General features: G+C 40.7%; 1 protein-coding gene across 3 annotated transcripts in view; it reads right to left on the bottom strand.

Annotated features, from left to right (window-relative positions):
• The window catches only part of dis3l (DIS3 like exosome 3'-5' exoribonuclease), a 51,847-nt gene that overhangs the window by 18,039 nt on the left and 6,835 nt on the right, over window positions 1–26,973 (bottom strand). For all 3 annotated transcript variants that reach the window (XM_067971266.1, XM_067971265.1, XM_067971267.1), the window contains exons 3-13: window positions 16,370–16,498; window positions 15,319–15,454; window positions 13,710–13,886; window positions 12,885–12,963; window positions 12,628–12,807; window positions 11,750–11,919; window positions 10,577–10,738; window positions 8,658–8,905; window positions 8,036–8,128; window positions 6,602–7,135; window positions 1,701–1,855 (exon numbers count right to left, since the gene is read on the bottom strand). In XM_067971266.1, the coding sequence (XP_067827367.1) occupies window positions 1,701–1,855; window positions 6,602–7,135; window positions 8,036–8,128; window positions 8,658–8,905; window positions 10,577–10,738; window positions 11,750–11,919; window positions 12,628–12,807; window positions 12,885–12,963; window positions 13,710–13,886; window positions 15,319–15,454; window positions 16,370–16,498 (2,063 nt within the window). The remainder of the gene's footprint in view (window positions 1–1,700; window positions 1,856–6,601; window positions 7,136–8,035; window positions 8,129–8,657; window positions 8,906–10,576; window positions 10,739–11,749; window positions 11,920–12,627; window positions 12,808–12,884; window positions 12,964–13,709; window positions 13,887–15,318; window positions 15,455–16,369; window positions 16,499–26,973) is intronic.

Raw genomic sequence — 26,973 nt, 5'->3', positions numbered from 1 at the left:
ACATACTAACTCAGATAAAGCATTAAAAAAGGGTAAATTGTAGGCTCTAGAGGGAGTAGAGATCGTGATAGTAAAGTAGGACAGAGATTAAAACTGCTAGAGCAGAGGACAAGGTAGCACAATGGTTTCTAATATAGTCTGTCATTTCCGAGACCATGTTTCAAATACGGCCCAGCCTGATGAATGAAAGTCTACTCTCCCTCTCGGTCAGCTGTAAGGATCCAAAGTGAAACAACTTTGGTACAGATTCAATTTGTCATTATTGGCACCAATGGAATAGTCAGGGACTGGGAACCAAAGCTGAGCCCTGGACAGTTGCATTACCACCTTACCTGGGAACTGACTAGAGGATGGCAACCCTGATTGGAAGCTCTAGCATCGTACCAGTTTTTAAAAACTCCCATCACTTACTTACCACGGAGTTCTCCTGTAAGGAAAAAGCCTGACCAGTCTATGACCTCATTTACCTTGGCATGAGAGAGTCCCTTAATTGAAATATTGACAATCAGACATCCACTGGACCTGCTCTTCTACTGAAAAAATAATGACAGCTTTAACAGGACCATCTCCAGTGTCACTGTGCTGCTGCTGGCTTTGATTAAGATTTTATCCCCTTAGTGCCAGGTTTGAGCTAAACTTACAAGAGATGGGGATGCTCTTTAAATATGCTAAAACTTCAATATGGCCACTTAACCAGACCTTCCTTCCATTTAATGATCTTAATAAGCACCCTTCCAACAATTTGGTAACCTGTTTCCAGTATCGAAAATGGCCACTGAAAACTTGAAACCTCCATCCCGAATAGATGAACTGTTGGAGGAATTTCCAACAGGCAGAGTTTTGTCCCTTTAACACTGTGTATATGTGGACAGTCTTGCCTGTGCAGCAAAAATAGTATCAAGCGTTTCAAACTCTGTAGCATAAATCAAACATTATTGTCTCACATAAAATGCTCCATTTACAAATGTTCGTATCAAAAATGCTTTGCTTTTAGAAACGGTTGTTTAAACGAGAGAGTTATTTTTATTAACTACGTATTCATTTGCAAATACACAAAGCAATCCATTTGGAATTCTAATCTGCACAATCTGAAAACGCAATGATTCTTGACAGTTCGGCATAGAAAATCTGTAAAATAACTTAACAGACATCTGCAATGCAGTGTTAGACACGGGCACTGACTAATGCAATCTGATCACTGCATTACGCAGAGGCTTAATGGAATGAATGCAGCAATGACTGGGTGTCTTGGAAAAAAAAACGCAGTTATTTATTTCACTTCTGATGTATTTATCCAAGGTCAGAATATCCAAATACTTAATGTACCCCCATCTCAAATCAGAAAAAGCCTGCCGTAGTCAAAGGTCCCGGGGTGGGTAGAAAATAAACGTGAAAACCATTTTTTTTAAAAAAGGGTATAATTGTTTAAAGGGTTTAAAAGTATCCAATTCCTGCTGTAACTGAAGTTAACCATCTTCATAATAGCGAGGGCACTAAGTTAACCAGTGTTCAAACATGGGACAGTGATACAGAGGGGGAGAAAGAATGAGACACCGCTTCTTATAAATTGAAGCCCTCGAGAAACATCCAAGATAGCCATGTTCTCCAAGAGTTAATCTCATACAATTTCCATTCTGTTTTACCCACAATAAAACCTTACAACATAGAAATATCAAAAACCCATTTGTAACTTCACATACCGTAATGATAAAACTCATCCTCTGAACAGGAGCCAGTGGAAAAATAAAGGGCGTTGGACATTGCCTGTGTGGCCATGGATCGCAACAACTTGTTCACCAGAACATCATCTGGGTCTTCTGCCATATCCAGTGAATCTGCCAGAGCCTTGTTGGAGCTAAACATTATCAACATAAATATTTTAAATTAGAACATTTGCGTGTGTATACACACATACATATACCTGGTGGTGTCCTGAACTGGGCCTTAGATTTTCATCCACATTTCTCATTTTAAAAATAAAACAAAAAGCATCTTGCGAATGTGATGCTCCACAATAACTTATTCCATGCCAAATAAAATCCCAATAGGCCAAACTGTTTCCTATTCAAGCTCATTACACAGAATTCCAATGGACAAAATCATTCCCTAGACACCGCACTGGTACAAACAATGACAACTTGTATTTATATAGCTCCTTTAATGTAGAAAAACATCCCAAGGTACTTCACAGAAGCGTAGTCAGACAAAAATCGACACCAAGCCAAAGAAGGACGTGTTATGAGAGGCAAGTAAAAGCTTGTTCAAAGAGGTAGGTTTTAAGGAGTGTCTTAATAGAGGGGTGGAGAGGTTTAGTGTTGGAATTCAAGAGCTTCGGGCCTAGACGGCTGGAGGCACAGACTCCTATGGTGAGGCAAAGGGAATGGGAGATGCACAAGAGGCCAGAGTTGGAGGAACAGAGTCGTCGGAGAGTTATGGGGCTGGAGAGAGTTATAGAGAGAAAGCAGGTGAGACCATGAAGGGAATGAAAGGAGAGAGAATTTTAAATTTGAGGCATTGTGGGGGGGGGGGGGGGGGGGGAGTGGGGGGGGAAACACCAATGTAGGTCAGGGAGGACAAGGGTGATGAGAAAGAACGCAATGGTGTGGGATAGGATACAGGCAGCAGATTTTTGGATGAGCTGAAGTTTATGGAGGTTGATGGATGGGAGGTCGGCCAGGAAAGCATTGGAATAATCGTGTCTGGAGGTAACAAAAGCATGGATGAGGGTTTTGTCAACAGATGAGCTGAGGCAGGGGTGGTATTACAGAGGTGGAAGTAGGTGGTCTTTGCAAAGGAGAGGATATGGGTTGCTCAGCTTGGGGTCAAATGGGAAATAGAGGTTGCCAACAATTTGGTTCAACTTGAGATAGTGGTCAGGGACTTGATTGGAATTAGTGGCAAGGGTTCGGAGTTTGAGGCAGGGGCAGAAGACGATGGTTTTGGTCTTCCCAATGTTTAACTGGAGGAAATTGAGGCTCATCCATGACTGGATGTCGGACAAACAGTCCTCAAATTCACTCTCCTGATGGCTCCATGAGTTCATCCAGTGAATAGCTCTGTCGTACAGACCATGACGGCTTAAGATTGAAATCCCAGTCTGTGCTGATTTAGTTGATCTCAGCCAAGAAAGTAAACTTCTACTCTGAAGTAAAAATACTCAATTGGACGTGGGCCAATTTCAATGGGATGAGAACAGATCTGGCCCGGGTAAATTGGAATCAAAGATTGGCAGGCAAAACTGTAATTGAACAGTGGGCGGCCTTTAAAGAGGAGATGGTTCGGGTACAGTATAGGCACAATCCCACGAGGGAGAAAGGTACAATCTCTTTTGTAATCCCCGGATTACAAAAGAGATAGTGAGTAAGATGAAATGGAAAAAGGGGTCATATGACAGATGTCAGGTTGATAACACAAGTGAGAACCAGGCAGAATATAGAAAGTTCAAAGGGGAAGTGAAAAAGGAAATAAGAGGGGCAAAGAGAGAGTATGAGAATAGACTGGCAGCCAACATAAAAGGGAATCCAAAAGTTTTCTACAGGCATGTAAACAGTAAATGGGTAGTAAGAGGGGGGGTGGAGCAGATTAGGGGCCATACAGGAGATCTACTCATGGAGGCAGAGGGGATGGCCGAGGTACTAAATGAGTACCTTGCATCTGTCTTCACCAAGGAAGAAAATGCTGCCAGAGTCTCAGTAAACGAAGATATAGTTGAGATACTGGATGGGCTAAAAATAGATAAAGAAGAGGTACTAGAAAGGCTAGCTGTACTTAAAGTAGATAAGTCATCCGGACCGGATGGGATGCATCCTAAGTTGCTGAGGGAAGTAAGGGTGGAAATTGCAGAGGTACTGGCCATAATCTTCCAAACATCCGTAGATACAGGAGTGGTGCCAGAAGACTGGAGAATTGCAAATGTTACACCCTTGTTCAAAAAAGGGTGTAAGGATTAATCCAGCAACTATAGGCCAGTCAGTTTAACCTCAGTGGTGAGGAAACTTTCAGAAACGATAATCCGGGACAGAATTAACAGTCACTTAGACGAGTGTGGATTGATTAGGGAAAGCCAGCACGGATTTGTTAAAGGCAAATCGTGTTTAACCAACCTGATAGAGTTTTTTGACGAGGTAACAGAGAGGATAGATGAGGACAATGCAGATGATGTGGTGTATAAAGACTTTCAAAAGGCATTTGATAAAGTGCCGCATGGTAGGCTTATCATCAAGATTGCGGCCCATGGAATAAAGGGGGCAGTAGCAACGTGGATACAGAATTGGCTAAGTGACAGGAAACAGAGAGTAGTGGTGAATGGTTGTTTTTCAGACTGGAGGGAGGTGTACAATGGTCTTCCCCAGGGGTCGGTGCTGGGACCACTGCTTTTCTTGATATATATTAATGACTTGGACTTGGGTGTACAGGGCACAATTTCAAAACATGTAGATGACACAAAACTTGGAAGGGTAGTAAACAGCAAGGAGGATAGTGATAGACTTCAAGAGGATAGAGACAGACTGGTGGCATGGGCGGACATGTGGCAGATGACATTTAACGCAGAAAAATGAGAAGTGATACATTTTGGTAGGAAGAACGAGGAGAGGCAATATAAACTAGAGGGCACAACTCTAAAAGGGGTACAGGAACAGAGAGATCTGTGGGTATATGTGCACAAATCATTGAAGGTGGCAGGGCAGGTTGAAAAAGTGGTTAAAAAAGCATACGGAATCTGGGCTTTATAAATAGAGGCAAAGAGTACAAAAGTATGGAAGTCATGATGAACCTTTCTCAAACACTGTTTCGGCCACAACTGGAGTATTGTGTCCAGTTCTGGGCACCGCACTTTAGGAAAGATGTGAAGGCCTTAGAGAGGGTGCAGAAGAGATTTACTAGAATGATTCCAGGGATGAAGGACTTTAGTTACGTGGATAGACTGGAGAAGCTGGGGTTGTTCTCCTTGGAACAGAGGCAGTTGCGAGGAGATTTGATAGGAGGTATTCAAAATCATGAAGGGTCTCGACAGTAGATAGAGAGAAACTGTTCCCATTGACGGAAGGGTCAAAAACCAGAGCACATAGATTTAAGGTGATTGGCAAAAGAACCAAAGGTGACACGAGGAAAAACTTTTTTACACAGCGAATGGTTAGCATCTGGAATTCTCTGTCCGAGGGGGTGGTGGAGGCAGATTCAATCCTGGCCTTCAAAAGGGAACTGGATAAGTATTTGAAAGGAAAAAAATTTGCAGGACTAGGGGATAGGGCGGGGGAGTGGGACTAGCTGGATTTCTCTTGCATAGAGCCAGCGTGGACTCGGTGGACCGAATGGCCTCCTTCCATGCTGTAACCTTTCTATGATTCTATGAAATGGGCTCAGTTGTCATGTGCTCCCCCCAATTGTCAAATAACCTGCCAACACCAACTGTCCAAGTCCCTGCGGGCAAATTAAAAAACTTAATTCTAAGTATGGCAATTAAAATATAAAATCCTAATTTGAGCACAAAACACCCCTTGATTATTCAATTTTTAAATGGTCAGAACTCAAGAGTCAATTTACTGCCAGATTTCAGTCAGTGGCACAGCTCAGAAAACTAATCGTCTTTCTGTAAAACATGCTCAGCATTTTCTATTTTTTCCCCAAACTGAATTGCTGAACCATGGATTAAAACAGGCTGTACAGAAACGTAACTTGGTTATTTTTTTAAAATCTGTATCTATAGAAATCGTAACCCAAGCAGAATCCTGGTTCAAACATAACATTTCTTGGCAAAATAGTAATAATCAGCATTTGACGAGTATAAGCATAACCTATTAGAAGGATATTGTGAAAAAAGTCCCAAATGTTAACCAATACTAAAAGAAAAAAAGATTTTTTCTTCCAGTAAATATATAGCACAATAGCATATCTGAGATGTTCAGAATTGTGGCTGCTGGTATTGTTCCAGATACATATTTGTTTCAAAAAAAGTATTATTTTTTGAATGCTAGAGATTTCCATTTATATAGCATCTTATCGCCTCTCAAACATCTCAAAGCGCTTCACATACAGTGAAATACTTTGAAGTGCACTGAGTGTTGCTATGTAGGCAGATGTGGCACACACTGCATCAGCAATGAATGACCTGTTTTTGATGATGGTTGAAGGAAGAATGTTGATCAGGAAACCATTCAAAACTTCAAATAGTGCCACGGAATTTTTAAACAGATAATTGAACCACCAAGATAGACAGACTTAAGGACCTTAAGGTCTCATCTGAAGATCCTGTGACAATACAGGACTCTCTCAGTACTGCACTAGTCTCAGCCTAGATTGTGGTCTCAATCCTGGGGTGGGGGTGCTAACCCACAACCTTCCAACTCAGAGGCAAGAGTGCGACCAATTGAGCCAAAGTGACACTCTTAATCCAATATTGATGAGCTAAAGGGGCAGATTGCTCTTTCATGTTGTATTTATCTCTAAAGTTGTACAGAAAATTAACAAAAAAGTGGAATAGCTAGAGGAACAGATAATCAAAAATACCAATAACAATATTTAATGTTGGGCTGTGCTTGACTCAAATCATGAACATCTCAGTTACGTATACACACAGTTAACTCCAAGTTACTGCTGTTACCGTGTATCTATTTGGAATCCCTTTGCCTTTGCACACTCAACCAGCCCAGCAAAGAACTCCTGCTGTGGTGGAGGATGACGACGCAGCAAGGCTTGGTGAGGAGAACTCTCGGTTATCTTCTTTGCCACCCAGTGGTTAGCCAGGATCATACACTCCGCTACAGTCTCGTGTACTTCCAGGGGCTGCTTCGGGACCAAGTCACTGATGTTCTTCTTCTCGTCTAACTGCACTAGTAATTCAATCCCTTCCAGCTCTAGGGCACCTCCGAGGTCGCGTTTTGCTCGTACGTGGCGAGCTATTTCAGTCAGCTTCTCTACAGCCCATATCAGGTCATTCAGTTTTCTGCATTTGTCTTTCTCGTCAAGCCCTTTGAGCTCAGAGATATCATCCATAACACTGAGATTCCCATCCAACAAGGCCTGGGCTGCTTCATAAAACATCATGTACGCAGACCGTATAATCGTTCGTCCAAACCACACCTTAAGGACTTCATAGTTAGTTTTGTCCAGTTCCCACAAGACACTCAACGCATACCTTAAGAGTGAAATGAATATGGAAGATTAACCCTCATTTTGAAAGGTGAATTGAAACCACAGCACACCATGCGATAAATGATTGATAGTTAAGAGTAAATGAAGTATCAGTGTTTGACTTTTGCTCTGTATTCTTTATCATTGCAAATGTTTACTTTAAAAAAAATAATAATTTTGTGCCCAGGAGAAGGATTGAGAATTTTCCACTTTTTGGACCAATCCTCCCAATTTTAGAGTAGGTCAAGGATGTTCCTTAACCTCAACCATTTGAATGCATTCACTGCTGCGTCGATGTAATTTCATTTCCCACATCAGCCTGGCTCTGAGTGCCAATTTAGACTAAAATTATGGGCTGGATTTTATGCCATGGTCTCTTCTCCACCGGGAACTAGAACAAAAAATATATATTTCATTACAAATAGTTTTGGCTTTTAACAGCTGTCAGTTTCAGTTTAAGAAAGAACTATTTCATTATATAAGTTTTTGTTTTACAAATCCTGGGGACATTATTCTTTTGAGAAAAAAAATGTAATCAGAAGAGAAACCATCAGTTTTCTAGAGTTAAAAGGGAAGGTGAACCAAAGAACTTTATGCTGGTGTTTCAACGCACTGTTCCACGGGTCAGATGCTAGCACGTGTCCTTTCCTTACAGTAGGTTTGTGACCTCACCCAAGTTCAGGAGAGGTGCTGATTGGAGACCTGATACTCTCCTCACGGAGAGAGGGAAAATGGACAGCACAAATTTCCACCTCTCCCACCCCTGGCCTCTTTTGTACAATCTGCCAGAGCAAAGTACACAGTGCAAAGAACGAACAGAAAATACAAGTATAAATCTTTCCCTTGCAAAAACAGGATCATTTCTTCAATAGCATTTTGCACCCCAAGTATAACTGAGACTTACCTGTCAGCACCTCCAAGTAAAGAGCACAGATCAGCACTTAGGACAGTGGGTAACATGTCATAGCGTCGATCTGCTAAATAACAAGTTGTTGCCCTAGAAGAAAGTAGCAGGTGTTTGCATGAATATTAAGTATACAGACAACATTTGCACCAGGAATGCTCAGGAGTTCTCTCCAGAGAGCGCAATATAACATTTACACAACTCAGCGACAGGATTTAGTGGCAGAAACCAAATAATGCGGGAGCGTATTATTGAGTGGATTTACTATTTTTTGTCTCAGGAGTATAATTTCTCAATCTGTGGCATGGTTTTCTTGGGTCTCACAGTTGTGGGGCACATGACAGATCGGTCTGCAGTCACGGTCCCTGCTGTTTTCTTTAGGGCCATTCTAGAATAAACGGGGTTGCTCTCAGTCAGTGCCATCATCAGAGCAACCGAGCAGGGAGGATCTCCATACCAGCAAGAAAATCAATCATTTTATGAAAATATCGAAGACATTTTTTATTTTTTCTGTAAGAGACAGTATTTTGAACAAATATTATCCCCCTAGATTTTCTTTCCCCTTTAATGATTTTAACTTCAGCAACTGATTTTTTTCATTGTGATTTTTATTTTACACTACCTTGATCTAGCCTCCAGATCTGTATATGAATTTAATTTCACAAAGTGTGTGACATCTGCAATATGGACCCCCAGCTCCAGATTTTCATTTGCTAATCTTCGAACAGACAATGCGTCATCCACATCCTCACAGCCCTTGGGGTCGATGCTGAAGACCAGATGAGTGTTCCTTAAATCCACTCGCCGGGCTTGTTCCTCTTTATCAATCTTCCAGGGATTCTCGGGAGTATTCACCGGCATCTCATGCACCTACAGAATGGGAATAAACACAAGTTAAGAGATATTCATGTGGTTTTAAACACTGAAATCTGAACATTTCAGTCTTCATTTCAACAGAAAATTATTTTCCCAACTATTCTTCTATTTTCCATTTTTCCTTTTCATATACACACACAAATGGTATATACAACTATCTCTCCCCTCTAAACAATTAATGCAAGTTAAGTTTCTTAACCCCCCCCCTCCCACGCACCAGTCTGGTGATCTGTGACCTCTGCCAGTCTGACTCTGGAACAGTTGCTAGGTACAAAACAAAGTGGCACAGATTGACTCTGTGACCTCTCCCCAGGAGAGAAGACACCTGCCCTCCAATTTTGTGCCTTCCCCAGACATCATTTGAGATCGGTAAACTCGCTACAGTGAATTCTGGAAAAAAACAAATGCATTGAGCCACAAGGCAGTCATTTATAATATCACTTTTAAATTCAACATATGGGTGTATGAATTTTCCTCTAGGACACAAATTTGTCACAACTACATTCTGGGACTTATCTCATATGAATTTATTTTTAACGCTTTTAAAGGCTGACCTATCACAATGAAATTACATATCTCCGAGGAACGGTATGTTTTATATGAAGTTGTTTTCTTCTGTTTTTCTTTCTGATTATCTCCCTTTGCCCCCTCCCCTTCCTGACGCCAAAGTACAGGTCACAGGCAGCAGCCGCCTGCTACCTCACCCAGCCTGGACAATTAATATTGACCAGACTAGCTATCTAACTATAAGGACCACCATAGCCAAAGGTTACCCTGTCCTCGGCTGTCATCCAAACATGTGGACTTCCAGAAGAGTCCACTGGTAATAGTCAGAAGTGGGGAATGAGGCCAGTTTTTCTCATTTGTTCCCTGTGGACCAATCTTAGCATCTCAACTGTAGCGCTAGCTGAGATCAGCTAACTCAGCACAGAGTACGGTTTAAATCGGAGACCTTCCTATGTCTGTACTAGCTCAGTGCCAGGTTACAATTACTCACCAAGACAAAGAAATACAAACTTGCATTTTTATAGCACCTTTCACTTCCACAGGACGTCCTAAAGCACACGGACAATTAATTACTTTTGAAACGTAGTCACTGCTGTTATGTCGGCAAATACAACAGCAAATTTGCACAGCAAGGTCCCATAAATATCAATGAGATAAATGACCAGTTAATTTGATTTTGGTGGTGTTTGTCATGGAATAAATGTTGGCCAGGACATCAGCAGAAACTCCCCAGCTCTTCTTCGAATACTGCCATATTTATGTCCACCTGAACAGGCAGACAGAGCCTCGATTTAAGACGGCATCTCTGACAACGCAGCACTCCCTCAGAATTGCACTGAAGTATCAGCCGAGACTTTGTGCTCATATACCTTGAGTAGGGCTTGAACCCACGACCGTCTGAGCCCAGCTGACACACAGAGCTTTACCACATGAATATTTTCAGTATGAGATTGCTGATGTGCAACTCAGCCACAGCAGTCATCATGGCCAAGCCCAATCCTGTGCATACTTTTGTGTGTGCAATGATTTGCTTTGTAATATAATTTTAATTTGCAGGCTCATTGGGTAGAATCACAGTACATACAATTCTATTGCTAACAATGCCAATTAAAGAATCCCATTCTTTTACGATAAGGTTCAGTAAGTATAAGAGTTAACCTGGGCTTCAGAGAAAGGGCTAACTGAAACACTGTTTTCTACAAGAATGGCTGCAATTTCTGTCTCGAGATCGCCAGCTCTTCCAAGAACCTTCACGAAGTGTCCATTGGGATAAAGAGAAGTAGAATCCCAGGAATCGATACGTACGATGATCCGGCAATCCTATGTAAGTCGGGAAAATAAAAGAAAAAAAATTAAACCTGCTGTTTGAGCCCATTATAATACTCCAAGGTTGCTGAATATGTGTAGGTACACTACTTGTCGAACAATGTGCGGCAAATCTTTTTACCCCACTTCAGTCCAGGTGCATACACGATTCAACCAGCAATATACAATTGAACACTTCCATATCTACAGGGTTGCCTGTATTTCACAAGGTAATTAATCAGAGTTGGACACAAGAAAGAAAACAATTAAACCAGGAAATCAACAAGAATTATGCATTCAATATCTTCTTGATGCAAAAAAGGCTCCTCATGCTTTCAGAATGCAAGAGACGCTATTGCGCCAAACATTTAAAAAATATATCATGAGTGAAATTAAAATGTTTTGCCTCATCTCTGGGAACTAACTCTGAATAATTAAAAAGTCCAAAGGGAACAAGATAAAATGATCCACTGGAATGTGAATGACCTGTGGACCTTCTGATGTAGAACGCTGATATAGAAGCTACTTGATGGCAGTAAGCATTGTTTGTTTTTGTTTCCACAAGTGATATTAAATGAATAAAGCACAAGCAACGAAGCTGCTACCAGGTAGGGTCCCAGATTCAGTCTGCATTGAGTCAGCTAGCTCAGTGGAAAGAGTGCAACATTTGGCTTAGCAACACTGGGTTACAGAGGGTAAAAGTCAACCAGGATTCCTAACCGAGTTTTCTATCCAGTGATCCTTGCCAGAAAGTGTACGCACCTGGATCAGGAGTGGGCTATGAAAAGGATAGTGAGTCCTAGTGGGACTGGACAAAATCAGTGAAGAAGATACAATGCGGGATACAGCAACAGGTAATCAAGAAGTGAGAAAAGAACTCCGAAGCAAGATCAACTCTAAAGAGAAGAGTTTGGAATGACAGAGTCTAGGAACATGTTGTGCAGACATGACCTACAATTTATAAACTTCAATTATTAAAAGATTTTGTGGAGTTGGAGGGGGGCAAGTTTCTTTATAAATTCCCACCTTTAGGGATTCAGCTTGCTGGGTGCTGATCCTTATTTTAGGAATTCTGTAATCCCAAGGCGTAACTAGGATCTTCCGAACATTTTTACCCTGGGATTGTATGTCTTCTTTAGGTGGAAAGGACACAACGTAATCTCGCCAGTTCCGCTGAATAATTCCAACAATTTTACCTACAAATGAAAAAGCAATGTCAATCTGAACTCCTTTTACTGAAAAATGTGGGAGAGATGTATTTCACCTCATGCCATTTGTTATTTTGTTTTGTTTTATATTAGGTTAATATTTAAGTAAAAGAACAGAACTAATAGATGAAATAATTAACTGTAAAACTTTGTCAGGGAAAATATATCAAATTAGACCATCTAAAAAAATGTTTTTCCATCTTATCATCATCCCCTTTTACCAATCACCCCTCCCCTGTTTCTTCTGTTGCATCATGTCAGCAGTGAGCATCTCCATGAACACAGTAAACTACCTTTCTTGATGGGCTGTGGTGACGCACGCGAGAGTGGTAATAGTAAAGGCATTCCCCAGGAGGAGCTAGTTTTCTAACATCTCCTCCACAAACCAGAAAAGGCATCCTACAGGACAGAACTTTTAAAAGTAAATACTGAATCCCACTCTCAACTGAGGGCGAGAAGAGGAAGATGACCAGGAGTCACTTTAAATCTTTAAATTCCCCAAAGTATGGCTCTTAGCTGGTTTGCCGAGTAGAAGCAAGAATAGAATCTCTAGACTGCTTTACCCTTATGCCATTAAAGAACAGTTTATACCCACTGTTGAATAGGAGAAAGGAAACGAGAGCAATTAAAAAATGAAAGTCAAAAGATTATACTTAAAGCATCAGCGGGTTGCATCTTTTATTAAAAATGTCCTACCCGTAGCCATTGGTTCACTTTCAGTTTCTTCAATGGTTTTCTCCTCAGGCTCATTCTCACACAGCACAGAAACTCTTCCCTTCCATTCATTCCTTGGCAGCAACTCCACAGCCACCACATCACCTTGGACTGCACGGTTTCGAGCCTTAGTGCCACAGATGAGCATGTCATTCTCCAGTTCTGACAGACAAGAATAAAAAACTTATACAAACAAATCATTTTCCGCAAGGAGATTTTAAAATAAATAGTAAAATTACCTGATCTTTTATTAGTCAATCCTTGAATACGAACAAAGGCTTCCAACTGAGATCTGTGCTTGTTGACATTTAAAACACCCTAAGAACATAAAACAAATCTGCTAGTATGTAAATTGTTTAAGAAATAAAACCAGAAGGTCAGTGGTGTAGTTGTACTTAGCGTGATTTTCACCAATTTCCCATGTGTCATTTGCAGTTTTGGATGCTATAGTTGGGTAAAGAAAGGAGGAACAAGCTTTGAGAAATTTCTGAATCCAATGTACTGGGGCAGCTGGGTTAACATCAGAGACAGACATTCACCAAGGGGGTTTCAGTGATCCCATCAGTTTCAACTATTGTGTTCAGCAACTTCACCCAGCTGATTTCCCTAAACAAATTATCAACGCTCAGTATTCAAACAAAAATTAAAAGTTCTTTTTTTAAACAACGTCCCTCCAACAAACACATATCAATACCCAATGCATTAAGTTTAAATTTCCATTTTGTTCACGGAGCAATTTTTAAAAAAATGGGTAGCAATGACTTTTGTTAGTTTTGATCCTGCTGTCTAGCAGATCTGTCATTTTAAAAATAAAATACATGTTTGCTGCTATGTATTGAGAAGCATGCACTCCCAACTTAAACATAAAAAGATACAAAAGATCTACATCCACCTAACATATGACATTAAAGGCGATGTGATCGCTCCGGTGCAGCCTTGTTGAACCGATGCAGCCTTCATTTTGAGTCTTGGTGCGGAGACACACGTTTTGGGATTTTCAAAAGGTATATTCTATGGTCAGACATTCATTAATAATGTTTCAGAGACCGTACCAGTGAGCTTACCTGAATATATCTCCCAGATTTGATGCCAGCCTCCAGTATTTCCAGAGGGAGATGCTCCGCATATTCTTTTCCATTCTTTTCCTGATTTTCACTTTCTCTTTCTTTCCGAGACTGCACGATGGACTCGTACAGCTCGTGCACAGCTTCCAGGTCAGGCCAAAAGTTCTCCAAATAGCTCTAAAAAGAAAAGCCCCGATAAGAGCATATGTGACATGTTTATTGGTAGTCCATTGCTCTAAAATGCAGAATTTTTAAAATGATAAATTATTACAACAGGTGCAGCTAGCAATTGAAGTATGTTAATGAAGGGACTAAGTGGGACAGTGGGTCAGCACAAAATCCCCTCAGCTCTGGGGTGGAAGTTTGAAACTGCTGAGATGGAAATGTCCATTCCTTGGTACTTGTAAGATGCTCATAAAGTGACTTAACTAAGTGCCCAATGGGCACAGGTCCATAGCACTCACTCAGAGACCAAAATGGGTGACTGGAATGGGAAATGTGACATTGATGCAACAGAGGATATTCCCGAGAGATTAAAATCCACTGCTGGACAAGGCAGAGGGAGATTTAAGCTACTTTTAACCCATTCAATCCTTGACCTGTCATTGAAGCATTGCAAAATACACAAAATATTCCATTCCCAGCACTGACATGCCTCTCTCTCTCACTGATGTTTAACTCATGTTACAATTGACTCTTGAAAACATGCTTGCTAACATTTGACAATCCAACATCTGTAGGTCTGCTTTTACGATTCTGAAAATATAATTGGGTCAAGTGTTTTAGAAATGAGAGATATTCGGAAAACTGCTGTTTCAGGTAAGTGTTAATCAGGATTCCCTCCTAGTTTCCATTAAACATTTTTCATTCCAGATAGTTTCAGTAACACCACTGCCATCTAGGGGCAACAATAAAGAATTACCATCAGAAAAACACATTTCCTTGACTAGTAGAAAGCAATGGGATTCATTCAATTGACTGTAATAATAAATGGAGAATAAGGAGAACTAAAAAGTGGTGCAATGAGCTGAAGTGGAAAAGCAGAGAGAGACACAGATGTGAAGGAGGAGGGCAAAAATAGAAACAAGTTAAGGAGTAGACAAAGAAAGATTTTTTGCAGATTTACCAGTATCTTATAACTAGAGGTTGAGTGTTTTTTTAAGTGAGAACTCCTGAATTGAATAGCTTTTGGTGATATTTATTAAGTTGTTTGATGAAAGATGGTCTTAAACATATACAAATATTTTGCTCCAGAGCTTCAGGTTTTTGCTCAGTCAGTTTTGCTCAGTACATCTCTAAAAAATGCAGTGAACACAATTTAATCATGCTTTCAACTCTACCAGACTCCCAAGTCCTCCCAGACTTCGGACCTCACTTGAGTGATCCCCTTAGGCCCCAATTCTCCTTCCCCAGTGCTCCAATGCTTCATACCATACCCAGGCCCCAGCCTTGCCTCCCCATCCCTCCCCCCCCCCCCCCCCCAACACCACGACTGCTGCCAGAGCCAAGCCACCTCCAAAGTCCTCCAAGACCCCAGGCCACATAATCTTACAGTAACATTCTAACTCATTTAGTGAGCTCAATTACATAGCACAGATGTGGTCAGTACCTTAAACGATACAACAAACACTCCATCTGTTTCACTCCCATACTTCTGAATAGCTTCCACATCTTCGGTTACCATAACAACTGGCATCAGTCCTGCAAGATGGTTATAATACCAGACGGTGGCATAGTAAATGCACCTAGAACAAATAATTAGCATTTTTATTATTTGTTTTGCATGACTGAAAAACAAGCATGTTGTTCTCCCTTTGTTAGGGGTGCAGAGCATGACAGGGCTGTCAGTACTGATCAACCTCCGGGCGAGCCCAGAATCCCCTTTCCCTCAATTTCAATCACATTCCAGCGAACAATGACCAAATACCTCCACTACATACCTCTAAAAATAAAATTTATCACATATCACATAAAAAAATCTACAAATTTACCCATAAACTTCTGCTCTTCCACAAAATACATTCCCTCCACCAGACCTCAGGAATCTAGCTACACATTCCCTCCCACACTTCACGATTCCCACCCGGTCAACTGACTCGCCATTCAAAAGCCTTCTACAATTGTTCACAGATCTGCCCTACGCCGCATTCCAATATGAAAAGACAGAAATTGTATATACCCCAACAAGACAACAATATCCAAGAGTCACCACACTTCACAACTGTGTAAAGAAGTTTCTCCTGCCCTCAGTTCTAGATCTCTTGCACTTAATCTAGTATTTATGGCCCCTCATTATTGATCCCTCAACTACTGGAAACAGTCTGCTTCTATCCACCCTGTCCCATCTTTGGTGTTCAGAAACCATTATAACTGTGTATACTACTGTATTTAAATACTTTGATTAAAATTACAGCCATATATATTTATGGCGGCCATAGCCGTTCATGATCAACCGCAAATTACTTCTTACAATCCTGAAATATGAATGTTATCCAACAATTTCTGTGTTTAAACAAAAGTTATACTTTAGTGCATTTTTTTCAATGTCCTTTTATACAAGAGTGTACTTAAACACCAGTGAGACTTATAGACAAGATTTTACAGTAAATACATAAGATTTCAAAAAGCTAAAAACATCAAGTTGAATTTCAACAACAAACCTGGTCTGCCATTTTTCGAGAGGTTCTCCTTGCTCCCTTGGTACATACGAGTACAGCTGGAATTCATTGAAGAACATAACACATTCGTGACGAGCATCCTTCAGCAGGTTCCGCAGCTTGTTGTACTGTCTGCAACGAAACAGCCGGTGAGCGTGACCAGGTCAGCTTCAATGGTTTTTCCATTCTTGTTCATCTTTAAAAATGCATTGTTTCTTTCCTTCAATCGCTCCTTTCGATCCCATCACCTTTGTCATTAGAGAACAGGGAGGCGAAAGAGTCCCAGCTCAAACTATACCACTCTGCAGCCAGTCACCTGGTGGTGCACAGAAGCAATTGAAGTTGTCTTATTTGCTGATCTCCCTCCCTGTCTAAACTTTGGAAGCTTAAAAAGTAGAATAATTGAACCCATTCCTTTCACTGGCTTTCTTTCTTTATCCAAGTTCCATAATAACTCAGGATGAGAGGGAATGGGGATGCTGGGAGTTTCTTTTTATAAGGTTATGAATCCTCTTGTTTCCCCACACACATCCATGGCTTAGACTATGCCACTCTGAACTGGCCACTAGGATGTGCACAAAAATAACTCCAATGTCACCTATTTCCCTATGGCAAAGCTCCTGGCCTTTGTCAGATGCTTCCTCGTGGTGTCCTGACCGAGATAAGGATCTTAACAGTGTGGGAGATTTGCTAACCTAAATCCCAAAACGCCACATGTTGCTGCTCCTATATGCTGTTTTGCCACACTGCTGGCAAGGAGATATTTCAGACCAATAATACTGTATGGCTCTTTCATCTGTAAACATGACATCTGGGAGGTGGGAAGGAAAACAATGTTCTAATATGCTTTTAGTCACAGAGGTCACCTTTAACAGAAACATGCAAAGAAACAACTCACCTGGATTCACAGCAGAGTTCTGTGATGCAGAAAGCTATATATTAACAGAGCAGAAGAAATTCTTTTTGTTTATAGCACTAAAGAGTGACAAATCCCCAGGACCAGATGGTTTCCATCCCAGGGTTTTAAAGGAAGTAGGTGAGCATATTGCAGATGCCCAAACTATAATCTTTCAAAGTTCTCTAGATTCAGGAACCGTCCCTCTAGATTGGAAAATTGCACATGTCACTCCGCTTTTTAAGAAAGGAGAGAGAGGGAAACCAGGGAATTATAGACCAGTTAGCCTAACATCTGTTGTGGGGAAAATGCTGGAGTCTATAATTAAGGATAGGGTGACTGAACACCTCGAAAATTTTCAGTTAATCAGAGAGCCAGCATGGACTTGTGAAAGGTAGGTCGTGCCTGACAAACCTGATTGAATTTTTTGAAGAGGTGACTAAAGTAGTGGACAGGGAACTGTCAATGGATGTTATTTATATGGACTTCCAGAAGGCATTTGATAAGGTCCCACATAAGAGACTGTTAGCTAAGATAGAAGCCCATGGAATAGAGGGAAAAGTGCAGACTTGGTTAGGAAGTTGGCTGAGCGAAAGGCGACGGAGAGTAGTGATAATGGGTAGGTACTCACATTGGCAGGATGTGACTAGTGGAGTCTCGCAGGGATCTGTCTTGGGGCCTCAATTATTCACAATATTTATTAACAATATTTATTGCAACGGGATCTTGATAAATTGGGCCAGTGGGCCGATGAATGGCAGATGGAGTTTAATTTAGATAAATGTGAGGTGATGCATTTTGGTAGATCGAATCGGGCCAGGACCTACTCCGTTAATGGTAGGGCGTTGGGGAGAGTTATAGAACAAAGAGATCTAGGAGTACAGATTCATAGCTCCTTGAAAGTGGAGTCACAGGTGGATAGGGTGGTGAAGAAGGCATTCAGCATGCTTGGTTTCATTGGTCAGAACATTGAATGCAGGAGTTGGGATGTCTTGTTGAAGTTGTACAGGGCATTGGTGAGGCCACACTTGGAGTACTGTGTACAGTTCTGGTCACCCTATTATAGAAAGGATATTATTAAACTAGAAAGAGTGCAGAAAAGATTTACTAGGATGCTACCGGGACTTGATGGTTTGACTTACAGGGAGAGGTTAGACAGACTGGGACTTTATTCCCTGGAGAGTAGGAGGTTAAGGGGTGATCTTATAGAAGTCTATAAAATAATGAGGGGCATCGATAAGGTCGATAGTCAAAATCTTTTCCCAAAGGTAGGGGAGTCTATAACGAGGGGGCACAGATTTAAGGTGAGAGGGGAGAGATACAAAAGGATCCAGAGGGGCAATTTTTTCACTCAAAGGGTGGTGAATGTCTGGAACGAGCTGCCAGAGGCAGTAGTAGAGGCGGGTACAATTTTGTCTTTTAAAAAGCATTTGGACAGTTACATGGGGAAGATGGGTATCGAGGGATATGGGCCAAGTGCAGGCAATTGGGACTAGCTTAGTGGTATAAACTGGGCGACATGGACATGTTGGGCCGAAGGGCCTGTTTCCATGTTGTAACTTCTATACAACTTAGATGAAAACATAGAAAGTCTCATATCTAAGTTTTCTGATGACACAAAGATTGGTGGCATTGTAAGCAGTGTGGATGAAAACATAAAATTACAAAGGGATATTGATAGATTAGGTGAATGGGCAAAACTGTGGCAAATGGAATTCAATGTAGGCAAATGTGAGGTCATCCACTTTGGACCAAAAAAGGATAGAACAGGGTACTTTCTAAATGGTAAAAAGTTAAAAACAGTGGATGTCCAAAGGGACTTAGGGGTTCAGGTACATAGATCATTGAAGTGTCATGAACAGGTGCAGAAAATAATCAATAAGGCTAATGGAAGCTGGCCTTTATATCTAAAGGACTAGAGTACAAGGGGGTAGAAGGTTAAGGGGTGATCTGATCGAAGTTTATTAAGGGGAACAGATAGGGTGGATAGAGAGAAACTATTTCCGCTGGTTGGGGATTCTAGGAATTCAGTCTAAAAATTAGAGCCAGACCTTTCAGGAGTGAGATTAGAAAACACTTCTACACAGGATGGTAGAAATTTGGAACTCTCTTCCGCAAACAGCAATTGATGCTAGCTCAATTGCTAATTTTAAATCTGAGATAGATAGCTTTTTGCCAACCAAAGGTATTAAGGGATATGGGCTAAAGGCAGGTATATGGAGTTAAGATCATGGCTGATCTGTGATCTATCAAATGGTGGAGCGGGCTCAAGGGGCTGAATGGCCTACTCATGTTCCTATGTTTATACAAAAATTCCATATAAATCTAACACATAAATGATATACGTTGTATCGTTTAAGGTATTGACCAGATCTGTGCTACGTAATTGAGCTCGCTGAATGAATTAGAATGTTACTGTAAGATTACGCGGTCTGGGGTCTTGGAGGACTTTGCAGGTCACTTGGCTCTGGTAGCAGTCATGGTGGGGGAGTGGTGGGTGGGGGGGGGGGGGGCGGTGGCAAAGCTGGGGCCTGGGTACATCAAGTGAGGTCTGAAGACTAGGGGGACTCGGGAAACTGGGAGTCTGGTAGAGTTGAAAGCATGATTGAAAAATTGTAGTGACACAATTTAAAGAGATGCACACCTGACTTTGAGCAAAAACCTGAAGCTCTGCAGCAAAATATTTGTATATGTTTAAGACCATCTTTCATCAAACAACATGTCAATCCTTAATAAATATCATCAAAAGTTATTCAATTCAGGAGTTCTCATTTTTAAAAAAAACACTCAACCTCTAGTTATGATACTGGTAAGTCTGCAAGCAGTCATAGAACTGCTCACATTAAGTCAGTCGATTTAACGTCTCATCTGAATATCAGTGCAGTACTCCCTCAGTACAGCATTGAATGTGCTCAAGTGTCTGGAGTGAGGCTTGAACTCACAACCTTCTGACTCAGAAGCAAAATGCATTAAACATTCACTGCTAACATTGCCAACAGTAATCTCTGAGCTACTGTACACCCATAGACTTGTCCGTTTTCCCCAGATCTGTTAAAAATCTGGCAACTTAATATTCAACATGGTTACCTTTGAATGTCTTTAAACTGCAAATATATGTTTCTATATTATTTTGTGAGACAGTTCCCTTTCATCCCTGATACCTGGGCGCTGAATCCTGCTCAGGAATCAAAGTCTCCTGTTTATGATGGTGACTATGACAATCCTATGTGAAATGAGTTTGGTTAGTCTCAAACCAGCTTTTAGTGGGTATGTGTCCTCAGTTTTGCTACCAGCCCTGCATGCCCTGTACCACAGGAAAGCGGGGCTCTGCATAAATACATTTAATCACATGCGCACATCTCCATTTGCCAATATCAGAACGTTGGTGACATTTTAGTGTTAGTGAAGGCCGATTTTCCTCTCATCCCTATGAACATTAAAAAGACAAAAAGTAGCCCGCTGTACCTTTTCCATCTTTATTTTTGGAAGTTTAAATGATGGCTTCATCTGGTGCAAAGCTCAAATTGTGCAATCCTGCACTGACTGAGTTGAAGTGTGCTAATGTAATACCATTATTGATTTGTCTTTATAGTGTAGTAATGTTAACTTTTAGCCTTTGTTTGTTAGGTAGGGAAGTATGATTCTTAAATTGTAATATCTTCAAATAGTTACAAGCGTTGTAGGATGGATAACCACTGAATTTTTGAACTGAGATTGACCCGTACAAGCATCAGCAGCTTTTAAAATGAAGTAACCACCTGCTTAACGAGATAAATGAATTGGAAACGCCCAAGATTCATGGAGACTGTAATCAGTGATATGGGTATCCTGTAAAAGGAAGCCACCTGGGTAAATATTATCTTTAAGATATCTGTAGAATGGAGGGAATATAGCAACAATATGTAACAAGAGAAATTTTTGATAACAAAATAAGGGGGTTATACTGATCTTGTCAGCCCAAAAGAAAATGAGCTTGTTAGTAAGGAATCAGCTTATTAACTGAAGAAATTAATACAGCATGGGTTTCAATTAGATTCTCCTTTTTAGAGTTGTATTTTAACTTTAGCATAATCATGTAATGTGGAGATATGTTGAGGGTCACATAGTAGGGGTAAGAGAGAAGCAGCCCAAGAAACTGGAAAGCAAGATGTTTGTACCTTCACCCATGTCAATGATTAGAAGTATTATAAAAATTACCCATTACTCACTACTCTGCAGTTCAAAGATGGAAAGCTATACACGTGAACAAGACGTGATCAAGTCTGTGTAGCTTGCCATATATTGACATTTTGATAAGGAAAGTGAGGCGGTAATGAGGATTTGGATTCAGGAGGGTTTGATCAACCTAAATACTGAGCTCAGAACCGTAACACATTAGATTCCCCAATCAAGTGTAGTTGTAAGTACTATATTTTAAGTGTATGCCTAAGTACTAATACATGTACTACATAATTAACAAAACTATTAATGCTTGACCTCAACATTTCAAGAATCTTATTGATTTTGAGGAATAGATAGGACATCTAATCATAAATAAAATCATCCTCCAACGATCCTGCTTGTCAAAATTTGAATTATCCTCAAGTTGGTAGCTTCAAACTAGTTACACCAGTTGGTTCCCATTCAAGGGGAAAGTAATTCTACATATAAGCACCATAACAGATAGATACTTAGACAGAATGTTCCTGTTTGACCTCTAAAAACATTTGCTGATTTGGCAGTAAAGCTTCTGCTGACTTTACAGAACTATCTTTAACCAGTCCAGAATCCCACACCAGTGAAAATGTTTCCATCCCTGCTATTTTCTGTTCCTTAAATTATAAACATTCCCTTTATCTTAGAATGCTGTATTTGAGGAATGGTCAAACTTTTCATTAAATAAAATAATTTGAGAATGGAGAGAAACTTTAATGTCCTTAAAGATTGCAATGGAAATAACACAGAAGTTAACTGATACCAGCGGGTACAGCTATCCATACTGCACACCGTGGGAATTAAATAAACAACAGGGACAAAATTAACTGCAATCTGTTAAATTGACGATCTTTGATTAAAATAGCCCAAGGCTTTTAACAGACGCTCAATCCTCGAGGGGAACCTTCCCAAAATGTCATTAGGAAGTTAATTTAACTGATTGGAGATTTAACCTTTTGATGACTTCAGTACATATTGCTGCTTGAAAATCAAAAATCCAACCAAGTTCTTTTGATTTATTTAATAAAAACTCCAAAATCAAAACATTTTGCTTGACTGCGTGTATTTTGCAAATGTTTATAAACAAAAATCAGTTATCTTATATTTTCTCTATCTCCTATTTTCGAAGCTGTTTGAACCATATACCATTCCCTCATGCATCAGACAGGCACTGTGTATACTTTCAGAGCATCAGTAGCAAATTATTGTTCACGTAATAAGGCTACCTGGCCACATACAAACATTGAATGCTATCTACATAAGCAACATCTTACTTTTATAAAGCACCTTTAACATACAAAACCTCCCAAGGTACTTTACAGATCAATAGTGAGAGGAACAGAATGTCAAGCTAGAGAAGTTACGAGGGTATACTAATGACTTAGACAAAAAGATGGGTTTTGAAAAAGTTTTTTTAAAAGGATGAAAGAGTAGAGAAATGGAGGGATTTAGGGAGGAAGTTCGAAAGTAGGGCCCGACACCAATGGTGGGTGAAGGTAAGGAAGAATACACAGGTCAGAGTTTGAAAGCCAAAGGAGGTATTTAAAATTTAATGCGCTGGAGGACAGGGAGACACTGTAGGTCCTCAAAGAAGGCGGCTCACCACCACCTTCTCAAGGGCAATTAGGGATAGGCAATAAATGCTGGCCTCGCCAGCGACGCCCACATCCCATGAACGAATAAAAAAAAAGACGTGAGTGATGGGAAAGGGAAGCTTAGGGTGGGACAGAATGAGGGCAACAGCGACAAGTTGGTCTTTATGGAGCGTGGACGAAGGAAGACCAGTGAGGAAAGCACTGGAATAATCGAGGCGACAAAAGCACAGATAAGGGTTTTCAATGACGGGGGCCTGAGGATGGTTTGGAGATGGGCAGTGTTGCAGAGATGGAAATAAACAGTCTTTGTGATGGAGAGGATATGGAGTTTGAAGCTTAGTTTCAGGTTCCAATGTGACATCAAGGTTGTGTGTGATCTTATTTAGCCCGAGCAAGTTCCCAGGGAGGAGGACAGAGTTAGTGGCAAGGGTACAGAATTTATGATGGGTACCAAGAACAATGATTACCATCTTTCTGATGTTCAGCTGAACAAAGTTGTGACTCATCTATGACTTGATGTCAATCAGGCAGCCTAATAGCATGGAGGTAGTCAAGGGATCAAGAAAAGCATTTGAGAGGTAGAGTTGGGTGTCATCAGGATATATATGGAAGTTGACCTCGTGCCTATGAATGATATCCCCTGGTGCAGCACTTAGATGAGGAAAAGCAAGAGCTCTTGGGGGACTTTGGAGGTGATGGTGCAGAGAAGAGAAGCCTTTGCTGGCGATGCACTGGCTGAATCTGGATAGGTAAGAGTGGAGTGTGAGGGAAAAGCTACATAAGGGTGGGGTGGAGTTCAAGGAATTTGAGTCAAGGGGGTTGGAGACGGCCAGGGAGAGGCGCTGTTGCAGATAGCCTCAAGTATGGACACAAAGAAGTCCTTGCATTTAGAATGTGAAGACAGTATGAATGGAGCAGGGGGAGAATGGAGAAAAAAGTTAATAGTTTAAGATATTCGAACTCCACAATGAAGTTACTGACTTGTAATTAATCCTGTTTTCTATTTAAGTTTTTCCTCCTCACCCTTTAGGTCCTCCAGTATTATTCTCTCACTATGGGAGCAGGAAAGTAATCTACTCACAAACCTTTGTCAATACTGCTGCTGAAGCAACTGCTGAAAGATGCCAAATAAGCAACGTAGGGTGACTGACTCAACTCTGTTACTTCCCATCCTGTAGAAGGACTTGATTTCCACTTAGTGATTCCTTCAACAGCATAGTTAATATAGGGAACTTGTGTGGGGAATTATGAGGGTGAACCTCCTTGCATCATGTCTAGAGGAATAATGTAATATACCAGTGTACAGCATGCTAGACTGTTATCTTTCTGATTAGTTGCACTGAAAAATGCAACCTAGATTTCCCTGTTCACATATGGCACCTTTACCAAAACCTGGACAAAGTGTTAAATTTAGAAATTTGACAGAAGCTAAGCTTGGCTCCCAAGGTTTCTTAGCTGGGAGCTACTGGCAGGTGAAGTACAAGAACAGGACACTGTAACATTCTGGTTTTTTTTTTAAGGCTTGATTTAAACAAGATAAATTTTGTCTCTTCACAAAAAGAGGGGTTACAGAGCGATGGTTTCTGAACTAGAGCCTTCATTATTTTATATACCTCATGTAGCCAACGTAGATTCAGACAGTGAAGATCTTCCCTCACCAACCTCCTGAGGAAGTGACAACCCAAGTGGATTGTGAAAAACCCATGACTTCCAAAAGGCATTTGACAAAGTTTCACATGAACGGTCACAGTGTAAACTCAAAGCTTTTAGGGATTCAGGATAAACCCTAAGAAATTGACTGAAGAGTAGGAAACAACAATAGTTGTTAGAGGAGTTATATCAGTTTATGGTGGAGGGGTGGGGGAGTACTGAGGTGCCCCAAGGCTTGGTGTTGGGACCACTATTATTTCTATTTCAACTCAATGCAAAGTCGAATTAAATTTACAGATGATACCAAACTAGGCAGCACAGTGGAATTAGAGGAGGCAGCTCAGAATCTACAGAATGAGAAACTAAGGGATGTAAGTGGGCAGAACAATGACAGACAAAAATTAATGCGGACAAGTGTAAAGTACTGCACATAGGAGAAAGTAAAAGAGAAACACAAGTACTCCATGAATAGTGTTAAAATAACTAAGGATGAATAGACTTATCGCTCAATACGTCCAACCTACACAGAGTAGCAATCCACAAGGCCAATCGAATGTGGAACTACATAGTGGAATGCAAGTCAGAGGAAGTCGTGACCAAACTTTTATTGTGCTCTGGTCAGACCGCATCGTGAGTAATGCATCAAGCTTTGGTCGCCAATACAGAAGGGAGATATTGAATTACTGGAGGCAGTGCAGAAGAGCCACAAGGCTGATCCCTATTGTCAAAGGTCTGAGTTATAAGGAAAAATTGGAGAAAGTTGAGCTTTTCAGTCTAGAAATAAAGCATCTGAGATCTTTTCTTATAGAGGTATAGAAGATAGTTAGGGGAATGGAAAAGGTAACTCCGGGATATTACTTTGAGAATGTAGGACAAGGAGGCATAAATTCAAACTAGTAAAAAGTAAATTTAGGACTAATGTCAGAAAATTTTTCTTCACGCAAAGAGTGATCAATGTATGGAATAAAGTTGGAAAGTGGGCAATGCTGGCAAGGCCGCATTTATTACCCATCCCTAGTTGCCCTGCTATGGTGGTGGTGGGATTTCTTGAACAGCTGCAGTCTTTCTGCTAACGGTGTTCCCACAATGCTGTTAGGTAGTGGATTCAAGGGCATTGACCCAGCAATAATGAAGGAACGGTAATGTGTCCAAATCAGAATGCAACTTGGAGGCAATGGTGTTCCCATGATATTGCTGCTATTGTCCTTCTCTGTAGTAGAGGTCACTGGGGAAGGAGGTGTTGTTGAAGTAACCTTGGTGACTTGGTGCAGTGCATCCTGTAGATTGTACATACTGCAGCCATAGTGCACCAGTGATGGTGGGGGTGGACATATAGTCTAGTGGCAGCAGCCCCGATCAAGCCAACTGTTCTGTCCTAAGGTGTGCTGAATGGCCCTCATCTGTATCTATCTTGTGAGTTATGTACTGTAAACTGAATAATAATACAGTCAACAGTTAATTAAAGTTAAAGAGAGGGAGAGACAGCGAGAGAATGAGCAAGAGACAATGGTATTGCTAAAAATACTTAGTAATAGAGTGTCAATGAGGCAACATGGAGAGAACAAGAATAACAGGTGGAGATACACAGAACAGGACAAGGTAGAGACAGAACATTTCACAATTCTTACTCAGGCTGCATATGAGATGTGATGAGAACATCACAAAATCTTAGAATGTCATGAGTATATAAATGGAAAAGAAAACAGTTCATACTGCAGCAGGAACACTCACCCAGCAGTCACTCTGGCTCAAAAGATGCCATGAAATCTGATGGGAAAATGTTCTCGTTATGTGTCTAGAGTACAGGTTTAATAAATCAAAAAAAAATCAAGTTTCCAAACCACACCAAGGCATTTTGCACTTGGAGGTTATTACATGCACAGGCTAAAGAATCTTGTATCATACTTTACTGAGAAGGCTATGCCCCTTAAATCTAGCATGATAATAAGAAACTCTAGACAGCATTCAATGAAATGTAAAACATTCCTGCTTCTGTGCAATTTTGATTATATTCTTTTAACCAGTTTGCTGAGGCTTTGTATTGGGGTTTATTAAAAGAACATTTCCTAGCATTCCTATTTGCCAATATATAAAACAAACTGCATTTTCTTAGCAAACTAAATAAATAATACATTTCTTTATTTTCAACATACACATTTACTAGGAGGAGGAGAAAGTCTATCAGAAGCAACAACCAACACATAAGAATTGGATAACTTAAAATTTTCCCACTAACAAAAAGCATCCTTTGACCATCACAGCCGATCCTTCTG

The sequence above is a fragment of the Heptranchias perlo genome, chromosome 34 (genome assembly GCF_035084215.1).
Source record: "Heptranchias perlo isolate sHepPer1 chromosome 34, sHepPer1.hap1, whole genome shotgun sequence".
Taxonomy (NCBI): domain Eukaryota; kingdom Metazoa; phylum Chordata; class Chondrichthyes; order Hexanchiformes; family Hexanchidae; genus Heptranchias; species Heptranchias perlo.
The sequence above is the reverse complement of the archived record's forward strand: the minus strand, read 5'-3'. Positions and strand labels throughout refer to the sequence as shown.